At 35.9% G+C, this 13,262-nt stretch overlaps 1 protein-coding gene and 1 long non-coding RNA gene across 2 annotated transcripts; one reads left to right on the forward strand and one right to left on the reverse strand.

Moving 5' to 3' along the window:
* Nucleotides 1-264: 264 nt before the first annotated feature.
* Nucleotides 265-10,310, reverse strand: LOC149540104 (uncharacterized). Its single transcript, XR_016356357.1, has 2 exons — nucleotides 9,464-10,310; nucleotides 265-2,663 (listed from the first exon to the last, which is right to left on the reverse strand). It is a non-coding gene; the product is annotated as an uncharacterized LOC149540104 (long non-coding RNA).
* Nucleotides 6,947-8,211, forward strand: LOC149540105 (uncharacterized). Its single transcript, XM_089801301.1, has 3 exons — nucleotides 6,947-7,043; nucleotides 7,154-7,341; nucleotides 7,438-8,211. The coding sequence occupies exons 1-3, from the start codon at nucleotides 6,991-6,993 to the stop codon at nucleotides 8,049-8,051; spliced, it is 855 nt and encodes a 284-aa protein (XP_089657427.1). The 5' UTR covers nucleotides 6,947-6,990; the 3' UTR covers nucleotides 8,052-8,211.
* Nucleotides 10,311-13,262: the final 2,952 nt, after the last annotated feature.

Here is a 13,262-nt window from a genome sequence, read left to right on the forward strand (position 1 = left end):
GCTTGACAGCAGAAAACCAAAATGTCTATACCTGGTACATCTGTGTTATAGAGTTTTACAAATTTCTGTTTAGATAAGATTGTTTCTGATAAAAAATAGTACAAAATAATAAAAACAGTATAGTGGCAGAGATCAGTAAACTACATAATGATATAAACATTAATTTCATATTATCTGCATTGCCGTGAATTATATTTGTGATGCATGTTAGTCCTGAGAAGCTTTTGCTTCAAAAGCTGAATTTTCTGTCCAGTTTAGCCAATCTGTTTAAAACTTTGTTGCAAAGGTAACCTTGCATTTTATATTGATATTATTTTAACAATTACATAAAATAGTTTCAGTTGCTAGAAAACGTCATGCTTGCAGCTACAGCAATCAGGTGTTCACTTTACAAGTCTTGATCGAAGAAGCTTCAACACGGAGAATATGGTGATTATTTTGGCAATTATCTTGCAAGGCCCATTGCATTCCTCTTATGTTTGAAAATCCATGCATCTATCAATTGTTGAATCTTGGAGCCGGTACTCTTTCTGCTTTTACTTACCCCAAGAAGGAGACATACCACAGTTGATGTAAACTGACTCACCGTTTTTGAGAATTTGGCAAAGCAGCTGTCATTTAACAATATTTTGAGTTAGAAAGTCTAAGTGGAGTTTGTTAATGACCAATGTGTTAGTTTACTTTTGAAGAGGGTGATGAGATGGACTGACAATTCTGTTAAAGCTTCTTTTTTTTAAAAAATACAAAATATTTGCTGTCTATTGTTACAGCTTACTTTAGGTTGTTGCTCTATGTATTTTCTTCTCCTTGAAGGATTATTATCAGAGCTACAAGTTCATTTTTCTTCTGTAATCATTCACTATATTGTGTCAGCCTCTATCCATGGAAGATAATATCATATCGAGCAAAGAATAGAAGGAATATATGCTGTGTCAATTTTATCTATGAAGATGTTTTGTTGGAGAGATTATGTCCGCTGTATCATTTAGAGGCTGTTAGCTCTTTTTCCTTCCTTTGTAACAATTGTTTTATTCAGACTCTTGAGTGATCTTTCTCTCATGTTGCATGACCTGGGACTTCAACATGACGCAGTTCTCATATATTTTGTTCTGTTTACCTTTCGTACTCACGTGAACTGGTATTTTCTGATTATTAATGTCATTCCAAGCTGAAGTTGTATAAAATACAGAACACAATGAGAGCATTGTAATGTCTGTACTGATTTTTCAACAAATCAATTGTTCTGATTGCTCTAGCAATATGGTGTTTTGTTCTAAATGATGTTAATGTTTGCATGTTAAAAGATCCTGTGTTTTCACAATGAGATGTTTACATTAGACAACTTGTGTTTCTGCAACTGGTTTCTTTTTCCAAAACCAACAATTGGTAAGAGCTCATCCAGGGACTTAAAAGACACAACTGCAGTAACATAGAAAGAGGGTTGAATACTTCTCGGCAGTGAATAAAGGTGTAATGAAACGTTTTTGCAAAAGGTAGAATTAAGTGGGTAACAGTTTGTGAGAAAATGCCAGTTATATTTTATCATGAGATAGAAATAGATGGTAAAATATAGTTCAGACTTAGCCCAACCTCAAATACCTGTGTTCAAAGGTGAAATTATGATTTCTAGAGTGTAAAAATGAAAATATTTTTATATCTAGTTCACTCTGGTTTCAGGTTCAATGGTTCATTTTGTGGGTTCAGGCAAAATTTATTCTGGCTTGAGTTTGTTTTGTGTTTGTCAATACAAAATGTATAAAAATCAGAAGTATGTACATGTTTACAGCAATAATTAAGTTCAAAATCGAACACCATACTAATAGTCAAATAACATAGGAAAAGACACCTCCATATTGATAGTCAAAAAATAGTCAAACTGGACTATCATGGTATGTATTTAAGTTCATAATTAATAATGTCAAGTATCAACAATTAGCCATCATTGATCAAATATCATATGAGTCATCAAAGGCATCTTTATCCTCCACTTTAGATGATCTATGTTGTGGTAAATTAGAACTACAAATAGTGGCACTGGCACTGGCACTAGCAATCTCATGTTCACTAGGTGTCTCACAATCATCATCAACTTCAAGCACTTGAAAGTGGGAAGTGGAAACATTCAACTCAATCTGCTTTGGCTTAATATCCCACTTCTTTGAGTCCCCTGATTTATGGGCACTGTCTTTGTGTGTAAAGAGACACAAGCTTGAAGGCATGAACACCAAGTCTGCCATTTCTACTGTAGTTGGTTGCACTTTATTGAGGGAATGGACTATCTACTCCAATCCCTCTGAGATGAAGATGAACTAGCTAATTATCAAGGCAAAATTAGAGAGTTAAAAGTTTCAAAATCTGAAAATGTAGTGATAAAATTAAAATATATTACAAATTTAAAAGAAAGATTTGTTTTGAAAACACTTACTTGCGATAAGATTTTCATAGCAAGAGGTTGTAGGTGTGTATGATTCTCCATGGAAGTATCACCAGCCATGAAAATCAACCGTATACTTTTCTCAAAGAGCAGCAAGGACACAATCATTTGTGCTTGCCAAACCATGAATTCAGCCCTGGCTGCATCCCACATCACATGTATAAAAGAGCTTGCAAAGTGTTGTCTTCTACCCTTGAGAAAATTCAGGATCTCTATATGGTGGACTCTTCTGCCAACAAAAAGTTGAGAATTATTAATTTTGGGACTCACAGACTGGTCATTTTGCTCTCTCTCTCTCACTCTGAATTTCATTGAAGAAATTTTCTTCAATAATATGATGGCTTCCATTTTCTCCATCACTGAGTCAAGGCCATCATATACCTCACCATACAAGGCCTTACCCATGTCAATAAAATGAGTCATGCTCAATATGGGCTCAATGAAATTGAGGACATACTCAACATTATCCCACCAAATGGCATCTAAGATCATTTGTCTAAACTTGGATACCCTTGTAATGCTAGATTGCATCCATATGGACCAATTTGGGTTGATTAGCATGTTACATAGTGTCTCACAAACCTTTATAAGTCATCTCAACACAGTTGTGTTGGAGGCAAAAGGGGCTCGATATTTACAAACATTAAAACTAAATTAAAATTAAAAAGTTTACTGTTATTTATCTGTTAACTTACCTTAAATAGCCCAAATCTCAAATATGTTCTATATATGTCTTGGACATATGATGGTTGGCGATAAACATTTTGATCTCTTCGGCCTCAACATTCACCTATTTGATCCATTCAATTGTGGTGTCAACATTTTATAGCATCAGATTGAGGGAGCGGATAATACAAGGCATCCAAAACATGTGTTCATCATGTTCCTCAATAACCCAAGGCCTATACAATTTTTTGCATAGTCTAATATAACTTGTATGTCTTGGACATATGATGATTGGGGATAAACATTTTGATCTCTTCGGCCTCAACATTCACCTATTCAATCCATTCAATTATGGTGCCAACATTTTATAGCATAGATTGAGGGAGCGGATAATACAGGGTATCCAAAAAATGTGTTCATAATATAGCCCAAGACCTATACAATTTTTGGCATGGTCTAATATAACTTGCAAAACATTTCAAGGGGCCACTTTCTTTACGGCCTAGCAAAGAATTTTATCAATAAATGCAATGTCCTTCACCTCTCCTTCACAATCCATTGCTTTCAAAAGTATTGCTCCCTTTAGGAGACACCATATTAACATTGATAATGGGCAATTGTTTTGCATATTTCCATCCATCAATAATGGTGAACACCCATATTTCCACCGATGAATTTATGGGCTTCAAAGAGTCCTCTACATATTTCACCTTGTTCAATAAGGTAGTAGGCATCTTTTGATAACCCAAACCTTTGTACCCCTTTGGAGCCAAACTAATTGATTTCACCATTTTTACCAATATGACGAGTGAACAACATTGAATGAAATTCTATTCACATAGACAAATCTAGCTATGTCTTGATCAACAATCTCTTTAGACTCACTATAAAATGCCATTTCCATTGGTCCCTTGATCTCTTATGTGTGAAAGTCACAAATTGTTCTTCAGTTATGGACAAAAATGGATGACCCTCTATAGATTGAAGATGTGAAGGTGGTGGAAGGGTGTTCATCCCTTTCAATCCTTTCTTAGTCTTGACCAAAGGATGACTTACAACTTTTTCCCCAACTGCTTGGTTTGCTTTTGTTTGCTCTTCAACATAAGTCAAGACTTGTTCCTAGAAGACCTTTGCATTTGAGTTGGCTTCATCATGGCAATATTTGACACCTTGGCTAGGGATAAAGCACAAGTGAGCTTTCACTCAACTATATGATATCTTGGTTTTGTGATGTTTCATAAAAAAGTAGGGTTATATCCTCATCACCATAGATGGAAAACTCGCCGAGTTTCCTAGCTCGGCGAGTTTTTCACCAGTTAACTCGCCGATTTAAAAACTCAGCAGTCTGGTAAAAACTCGCCGAGTAATCAGCGAGTAATCGGCAAAAACTCGGCGAGTTTTTATGAAAAACTCGCGATTTACTGGTGAACGCGGCCTGTGACAGATTGAAGCGGCAGTGAGTGTGTTTTTTCTCATTCTTTCTTGTATTTGCATTGTTTAGAGCCTTGAGGAGTGAAGAGAAGAAGGTTTGGAGGCATTCTTGGCTGATTGCAAGTGATTCAAAGCGGATTTGAGTGGATTGTAGAGGATTCTAACCGATTTTAGAAGACAAATTTCTTTCCAAGTATGTTCATCTTATCATAGTTTGAAAACTTTTTATAGTTTTATAACAAATGTTCTTTTGTTTTTGTTGTTGTTTGTAAATGTTTTCAAATCATTTAAAATCATTTTGAATCATTTGAAACCCTACCTTCTAAGGATATGGTTGAAGTTTGTTGGTTGCTAAGAATATGGTTCAAGTTTGAAGTTTGAATCATTTGAAACCCTAGCTTCTAAGTTCTAACTTTGTTTATTCATTTCTCTATATATTTATGTGTAGGGCAGCGGTCAACCATTAAAAAAATGACAAACCCGCAAGAAGAGTGGCCACAAACACCATGCCCATCTGAATATATAGGCACTCGGCCTAAAAATGCAAGAGATAAGGCATGGCGGTATGCCTATGAAGCTCCAAGTCCAAATGATATTGGGAAGGTGATATGCATTCCCTATGAGAGAATTATTTCTGGAGGCATAAACCGCCTCAAATACCACCTTGCAGGCATAAAGAAACATGACTCAAATCCTTGTCTCAAGGTAACTGATGAAGAAAAAAGATTCATCCATGCCCTACTTGCAGCTGCTAAATTGAAAAAATTGAATAGGGAGAGGGCAAAAATAGCTATGAGGGCAGCCATAGCTGAATCTAAAGGAGCTCCTTTTGATATGCAAGAGGAAGAAGAAGCACTTAAAAACATACCAGGATCTCTTCGTGGCCCACAGATCCGCAAACAAAATTTCTCTTTTACCGGTTCCACTTCTTCTACATCTCCTACTTCTTCATCATCACCATCCGGATCCCCATCAGGGATAGGTGGTTATTTTGTGCCGAGGAACACACCTGGAGCATAGCCATCATTAGAGGGCACTACATGGTTTAAGGAGGTGCATGAGTAAACTGATATTGCAGCAGCTGATTTTTGGTTTTTCAACAATATCTCAATGAATGCCGCTGATAGTCCCTATTGGGTCAATATGGTGAATGCAATGACAATATCAGGCAAAGGGTACAAGCCACCTAATCACAAGGATATGAGTGGAAGGTTAGTATTTTACTATTTAGTAATTGTAAATAATTGTGATTCACTTTAGTTCATTGTTATATTTTAAATCTTAATTGTTATAACTTATTTCCTAATTTTTTACTAACACTTACACTTTATTTAATATTACACTTAAATTTTGTAGGTTGCTTGACAAAGCGGTTGGTAGGGAAAGATTGTTGATAGAAGACCAAAAGAAAGAGTGGAAGAAGTATGGCTGCACCATTTTATCTGATGGGTGGACAGATGGAAGAAGTAGAACCATTATTAACTTATTGATTGCTTGCAAAGATGATGTGGTTTGGGAATTTGTCGATGCCTCCAACAAAGTGAAAAATGCAGCCACATTGGCTTTAATGTTGGAGAATGTTGTCATGGAGGTGGGAATAGAGAATGTGGTGCAAATAATCACAGATAATGCAGCAGCATATGTGGCAGCAGGTAGATTTAATTTTTTATATTTGAATCAATATGAATCATGAATATAATGCTATGGTATTATTCAATTTAGATTTGATGTAATTTGTAAATACTAAATATGGAAAGTTTGTTACTGATTATTGATTTTTTGCTAATCTTTTAGGTAAAATCCTCCAAGAGAGGCATCCCACACTTTTTTGGTCACCTTGTGCAGCACATGTCCTTGACCTTCTTTTGGAGGACATAGGAAAACTTGATTGGGTGAGTCCAGTTGTGGAAGATGCTAGGCAAGTCACGAAATATATCTATAATCACCCATGGGTTCTCAGTTTGATGAGAAAAGCCACTAAAGGCAAAGATTTGATGAGACCTGCTATGACAAGGTTTCCAACGATCTTCTTGACGTTGCAAAGTATTCTTGACCACATATTGGCTTTGAAGCAAATGTTTGTGTGTGCTGATTGGGTTGCTTCACCTTACTCAAAGAAGCCCGAAGGAGAAGCTGTGGCACGAATAGTCTTTGATGATAGCTTTTTTGCAAAGGCTAAGGAGATTGTGGAGGTAACTTCATTATATTTTTAGTTTATTCAAGTTTCATTATCAATTCATAACTTACTATGTTATTAACTAATTTGTATTTTTCAAATTTCAAATGTAGATGTCTTTGCCCCTGGTTCTAGTCTTGCGCACATGTGATGGGCAGCAATCCCCAATGGAAGGTCTTTATGAGGCCATGGATACGGCGAAAGAGGCTGTTAGAAGTTACTATCAGGGGACAGTCTCAGATTTGACCCCATTTGGGAAATAATTGATAGGAGGTGGAACAATATGCTCCACCAACCTATTCATGCAGCAGGCTACTTCTTCAATCCCAAATTCAGGTACTATGATAATTGATTGTCCTTGAAGTTGGGATTTTAATAAGTCTTTATTTTACTTTACTTTTTAAGGTTGTGTAGTAAGACTTGATATCATTTTCTATTTGTTTTAGGGCTGATGATTCCTACTCAGATCCTAATGGAGAGGTCATGGAAGGTCTCTCTAAATGCATTGAGAGAATGATATCAAGTGAAGAGGAGAGAGACCTTATTGTGACCAAACAACAAATCTATGTGGAATCAAGGGGTCCTTTGTTCTCTTCTATGCTAGCAAAGAGAGCAAGATCTACTCAAGCACCAGGTAAAGCATCAAATTTTAAAACTTTTGCTAATTGATAAGTTGTGCTTCTGATTTTGTTTTTTATTGCTTTATAACTTTTTTAATTTTGTTTTGCAGATGCTTGGTGGGCAAGTTGGGGTGGCAATACCCCCAATTTAAGGAAATTTGCTCTCAGAGTCCTATCCCAACCTTGTAGCTCATCCCATTGTGAGTGCAATTGGAGCTTATTTGAGTCCATCCATACAAAAAAAAGAAACAAAATGACTCAAAAATGGCTTAATGACCTTGTTTATGTGCACTATAATCTTAAGTTGCGTATAAAAAAGTCACAGCTCTTAGAACTACCAGGTCCGCTTGATCTAGATGAGATAGATCCTTATTCTGATTGGACAGCACAGGAGCCAAGTCCATTGTTTACACCAGATGAGATCGCTGATTTGGAGAGGCAGGCCATGGAGGGGGAGGTTGACACTGATTTTCAGTTCACTATGGATGACATTGAGAATGAGGACGAGGATGATGATGATTCAGGCGAGGATCAGGCATTACCATTAGGAGGAGATGCATCCTCTTCTAGGACGCCAAGCCAGTCAGTAGGGATGTCGAGCGAGGGGGCACAGCCACAGAGTTCACAGTCACGCAGCTCACGCCCTATCCCAGTGCAGGGCACTTCTTTTAGGACTAGACCCCCTCGCTTTCCTGCTAGTGCAAGTGGAAAGAGTAAGATGTGATTGACATTGTATTGATGTATTTAGACTTTTAGTATTTACTTCTAGTTTGACAGATTGAAACTATTTAGTAATTTACTATTTTGCTTCCTACCATGAGCATTCTGCATGAGAATGCAATTTTGTACGCATTATGCATTTATATATATCTAAACTTTCTTTCTTTCTTTTGTATTGTCTTTAATTAACTTATTAGATGCATCTTCTCATTAAATTTTGCAAAATAAATGTATTTTTAATTAAATTTCAGCAGTTTTTTAGGTTCCCGAATTTTTTTTTTAAATCGCCGAATTTTTCCCGATTAAACTTTTGGGAGGCTTGGCGAGTTTTTGCATTTGGCGAGTTTTCCAACTATGCTCATCACCACTTGCCATACAAGGCAAGGATAAAGCACAAGTGAGCTTTCACTCAACTATATGATATCTTGGTTTTGTGATGTTTCATGAAAAAGTAGGGTTATATCCTCATTACCACTTGCCATACAAGGCATATAACCGTTATGAATCATGTAGAAGAATGAATAAAAGTCCTCCAAAATAGACAGAAAGGTGATATAAAGTTCCAAAAATGATGAAACAGAATGCAAACGAGCATATGCACATAGAAAGGAAGGAGGGGTCCAATGACTGCTACATTATCCGTTATAGATCCCCCAATTACCGCTTTTAAAAAGCTCCAAAAAATGTTAACACGTGTACTAATAGTTGATCATTTTATAGCTTTCTTGGTTGCTGATTGGTCAATTTCTGCAAAAAGTACTTTTTTTTCCATTGAGCAGCTATTTGGGGGGTGAACACAATGGGTTCCAGGCCAATGTTTTAAAATGGCACTTTTAGACCACCTCACACTCTACAAGATCTACAAAGAGCTCCATAGATGCGAAAAGGTTAACTTTTAGCTCCAGTAGGTTCACCAAAAAAAGCAGCAAATTTCAACCTACGAATTAAGAGTTCTAGATGCGTCAAGTTAGGCTGGGCGGCTACTTAGGCTGGGTGGCTACTGGGTCTCTTCCCCTATGTGGGGTACAAGAAGATGAGTTTCCTCATGGATCCATGGATTTCACGTAAGAAACTGCAAAACCATTGGTATATGAACGAACATGGGCCAAAGGTACGGGTGGAGTACAATCCACAATAGAAGAGTTAACAATGAAGCACAATCAAACCAAGCGCAGGTGATTAGTAATCTTAAAAAATAACAAATAATGAACACAGACACTAACCAATATGCAATTTGACTTGAAATGATAGATTACTACAATCAACAATATCAGATCTAAAACACTACTACAAACCTTAACAGAGACCCAAAAAAATAAAATCGTTTAACAAATAAGAATTAATAAAAGTAGAAATGTGTACTTTTCACCACAATTAAAAACATGTTTCCACTCTCCAAACCATCTAGATGCTCACCAGCAAAGGAATTTTTGGGCAGATAAACCTATCCAAACAATATCCGCCTCCGTTCTTGAACATCTCTGCGTAAGCATTACCTAGCATAATGTTAAGAAACATATAATCGTTAGAGATATACCAGTAATAGACCAGTTAATATTGTTGAAAACAATAAGATCTCCTCGGCTGCAGGTACCCTTTGATCTACCTGCCTCACTTGGGCTTTGAAAATCCACTACAGCACAGTTTGTTGTCCAACCTTGCTTTACAAGTAAGCATACTACTCCGATATTTCAAGTTAATATCCTCCTCCTCCCACCGCATGCAACTGCATTTTCCCCGCTTCTGCTTAACAAGCTGTAGGTTCCTATCGGGGTGACCACTGTGCCTGAACTCCAGGATAAGAAACATTAGGCACAGCCGGTAAAAATCTCAAGTACGCAGTGGGCGAAATACAAATGAGGGAAAAAGGATATAAATATATTCGTTAGGCAAAACAGCATAAAACATCTGTAACACGAATTCGGACACGATCGGCCCTTGTGGTAAAACGAAATTTGGTATACGATCGGGCCCGTAGATTCTTGTCTTAAGAACTTTTCTCAACTTTTTAAGAAAAACTGCTAACTATGGCATGGCCGCTGCGCACAAATCCGTTGAGTTACAAGTGCCGATCGTGCCCGAATTCGCCTTACGCGAAGCCCTTCCATCAAAAAGCGATTATGCCCGTGGCAGTGTACTCTTCCCTTCAGCGTGCAAGCTATACCAAAACAACTGACACGGCTTCCTCATATAGATCTGTAAAATGAATAACTCCTCGTGGCCACGACCTTATACTTTCCAGTGTCGGTTTAAAAAATCGAATCTTTACGGATAAGACAATGGACGATGACTTTGTTAGGCTCCGTTTGGTTGCTGGAATATGAGTGGAATAGGAAAACGAAATTAGAATATGTTTTATATTCGCTGTTTGGTAAGCTCAATCGGAATTGGGAATAGGAAGACATATTTCAATTTTGCTCCTAAAATTAACATATGTCTATGCCAAAAAATATCTGTTATTGGAATAGGCTATTTCCATTCTCATTCCGATTTTTCATTAAAATTTTTTTTTTTTTTTTTTTTTTTTTTTAATTTTAAAAAAAAATTTCAAAATTTTTTTTTTTTCCGAATTTTTTTTTTTTACTTTTACTTTTTAAATTTTTTTTGTTAATTTTTTTTTAATAACATTTTTTTAAATTATATCTATTTGATTAAAAAAATGAAAATGAAAATGAATTAACTAAAAAAATAATAAATTAAAAAAAATCTAGAAAAAATATTTTTAAAAATACAAAACTTAACCTTATTCCTATTCTATTTTTGTACAACCAAACAATAGATTAACATATTCCCAGTCAAATTCCAAGTGCACCAAATATGATTGGAATTACCTATTTCTATTCCCATTCCTCATTTCCATTATCATTCTATTTTTCTATTCTAATTTTATATTCCTATGCCAAAAACCAAATGAGAATAGGAATAGGAATAGGAATATCTGGTATATAAAAAATGGGGGTACATATTCCTATTCTTTCTTTGATTCAAACAGAATTTAATGGGGAATTCACAGATTCAAAAATTTATGTTTTTTAAAATAAATAAAATTGGAATTGGAATATGTATTTCAATTATACCTATTTATGTGGAATTGCAAAATCTCATTTTTGGGCAGAATTTGGAATATGTATTCCTATTTTATTTTGTATTCCAATTCTGATTTGGTGCATTCAAACAAAGAATTCAAAATTTTAAGAATTTACATATGCTCATTCTGCTTGTATTCCCACTGCCAAACAGGCCCTTAAGTTGCCTTTTCCACCTCCCATATCTGACCGTTGAGTTGTAATCTATTCTTCAGCTATTTATGGGACAAACATCTTAGATGCAATTGTTACTGCCCTACTCCATCTTTCTCCCCATCCCCATCAAAAAATTTAGTATTAGCAATTGCGCAATTATGTACCTTGGTACTAGTAGTTGCACATTTATGTACATGCAATCAATGGGAATGTATTAATATGTATAATGAGAAAATTTGGTAAAAATAAGTATCACAGTTGTCAATTATCACAAAGTTTAGATATACGATGTTATTGAACTGCACAATCTCAATGTTTGAACAGAGTTGCCATCAGACTGATCAACACCTACATGTTGCTTCATGAATATAACAGAGCTTGGCCATCATGCTCTCAGATTACACAATCGTTGGATCTTGCTTCAATAATTCAACACCTTCCTGTGTTCTATTGGTTTTTGATTTGATTGGAGTTCAATCATCTTATGGAATGTGGAATTTACCTAGGGGTTAGCTAATACCCATGACAAATGTATCCTAACAGCCCAATAGGACCGACTAACAAGAAAAATCACCCTTCTCTTTAAACTTTGCAAAGTTCAAGTGGGTGTACATGGGATTAATCTCACTTTCTATACAATAACACACTCACTCATAATCTCTAATAAAGCAGAAAATAGCTCCTAATCTTTTAACTTAGAAAAACAAAGGAACGAAAGATAGTTATTAATCCATGTCCAATGGTTTCCAAGTCAAGTATGAGCAAATTATTTCAAAAATTCACAATTCAACATGAAATAAAATGATTTGATTAAAGATTTATCATTGTGAAAGATTCAATATCTACTCAAAATGGTACTATGATGACACCACAACCCAAGATCTACTCCTTCACTTTGTAAATGAGATCAATACACATTTAGTATCTCGTGCTTATCAAAATCTCTTCATAAAATCCTATGATTCTCTCATACCATGTCAAGCATTTTACTTAATCCATTAGATTAACAACAAAGCATGAAAATGAGATACAATTTTAAATGAGTTATAACTGATATTCAATTCACTTGTCACTGAATCACAAAAAAATCAAAGAATAGAATAAAAAGACACAAGATCCAAATTGTGCAACTCCAATAATTCTTCATTATATTAATTTTGCTTGAAATTATACATAAGAGTATCAAATCCATGACTTAAACCAACCCAGAATGAACTTGGACTATTGTAACTTTATCTTTTCTCCATTCATAAGAAAATCAAAATTTTGCAATACAATAGTGGACCGACTAAAAGTGAAAGTATTATATTTAACCATCATGGCTTTTATAGAATGGCTTGGGATTTTGGTTGTCCCCCAAAAGAGTTTGGAGGCCTTGGCCTTCTTTCCACACAAAAGCAAGGCCTCACTCGTTGTGCCAAATGGATTATACTTGCCATTACTAGAGATGAAGCTTGGAAAGTTTTGGTTTGGCATTGCATTTCTTCTAGGTTTCCTGTTAATAGGCCTGCATGGAAGGGGATTGGCTTTCAAACCCTTCTCATCATGCAGGAACCTGTGCACATACAGGGCTATTTTGTTATCAAGAGCATGTGGAAAGCTTGGGAAATTGTCAAGCCTTGGCTTCACTAGTCTAGTGATGGGTTCCGTGATGGGCTTTCTTTGAATCAACAAAACATTTGGTAGTCTCCACTATTTTCCATCTAGGGTGTTCCTCTGGCCAAGACTCGAGGTGCTAATGCTCTACGTTTTTTCAAACGTGGCATCAAGACACCTAAGGACCTCTTTCCCAAGGTCTCTAAGTCATTGGTCCTAGGAAGATAAGCAAATCTAGTTTCATCTTGCCCATTCAAATCGACAGACTTTTGATATGTTGCTTTTTGCAATTCCAGATCACTTAATTTACAAGGTGGGTATTCAGTCTATTCAACCTTGGTGGACAAACTGGAAGTGGTATCATGTCACTCCCTTCA

The sequence above is a fragment of the Cupressus sempervirens genome, chromosome 9, assembly GCF_028749045.1.
Source record: "Cupressus sempervirens isolate cs-2001-9-10 chromosome 9, ASM2874904v1, whole genome shotgun sequence".
Taxonomy (NCBI): Eukaryota; Viridiplantae; Streptophyta; class Pinopsida; order Cupressales; family Cupressaceae; genus Cupressus; species Cupressus sempervirens.

Bases quoted from the DNA above. Each gene is read 5' to 3' on its own strand.
- LOC149540105 (XM_089801301.1), top strand. From the start codon at position 6,991: ATGCTCCACCAACCTATTCATGCAGCAGGCTACTTCTTCAATCCCAAA. The intron at 7,044-7,153 runs GTACTATGATAA...TATTTGTTTTAG, and splicing joins TTCTTCAATCCCAAATTCAG to GGCTGATGATTCCTACTCAG. The intron at 7,342-7,437 runs GTAAAGCATCAA...TTTGTTTTGCAG, and splicing joins AAGATCTACTCAAGCACCAG to ATGCTTGGTGGGCAAGTTGG.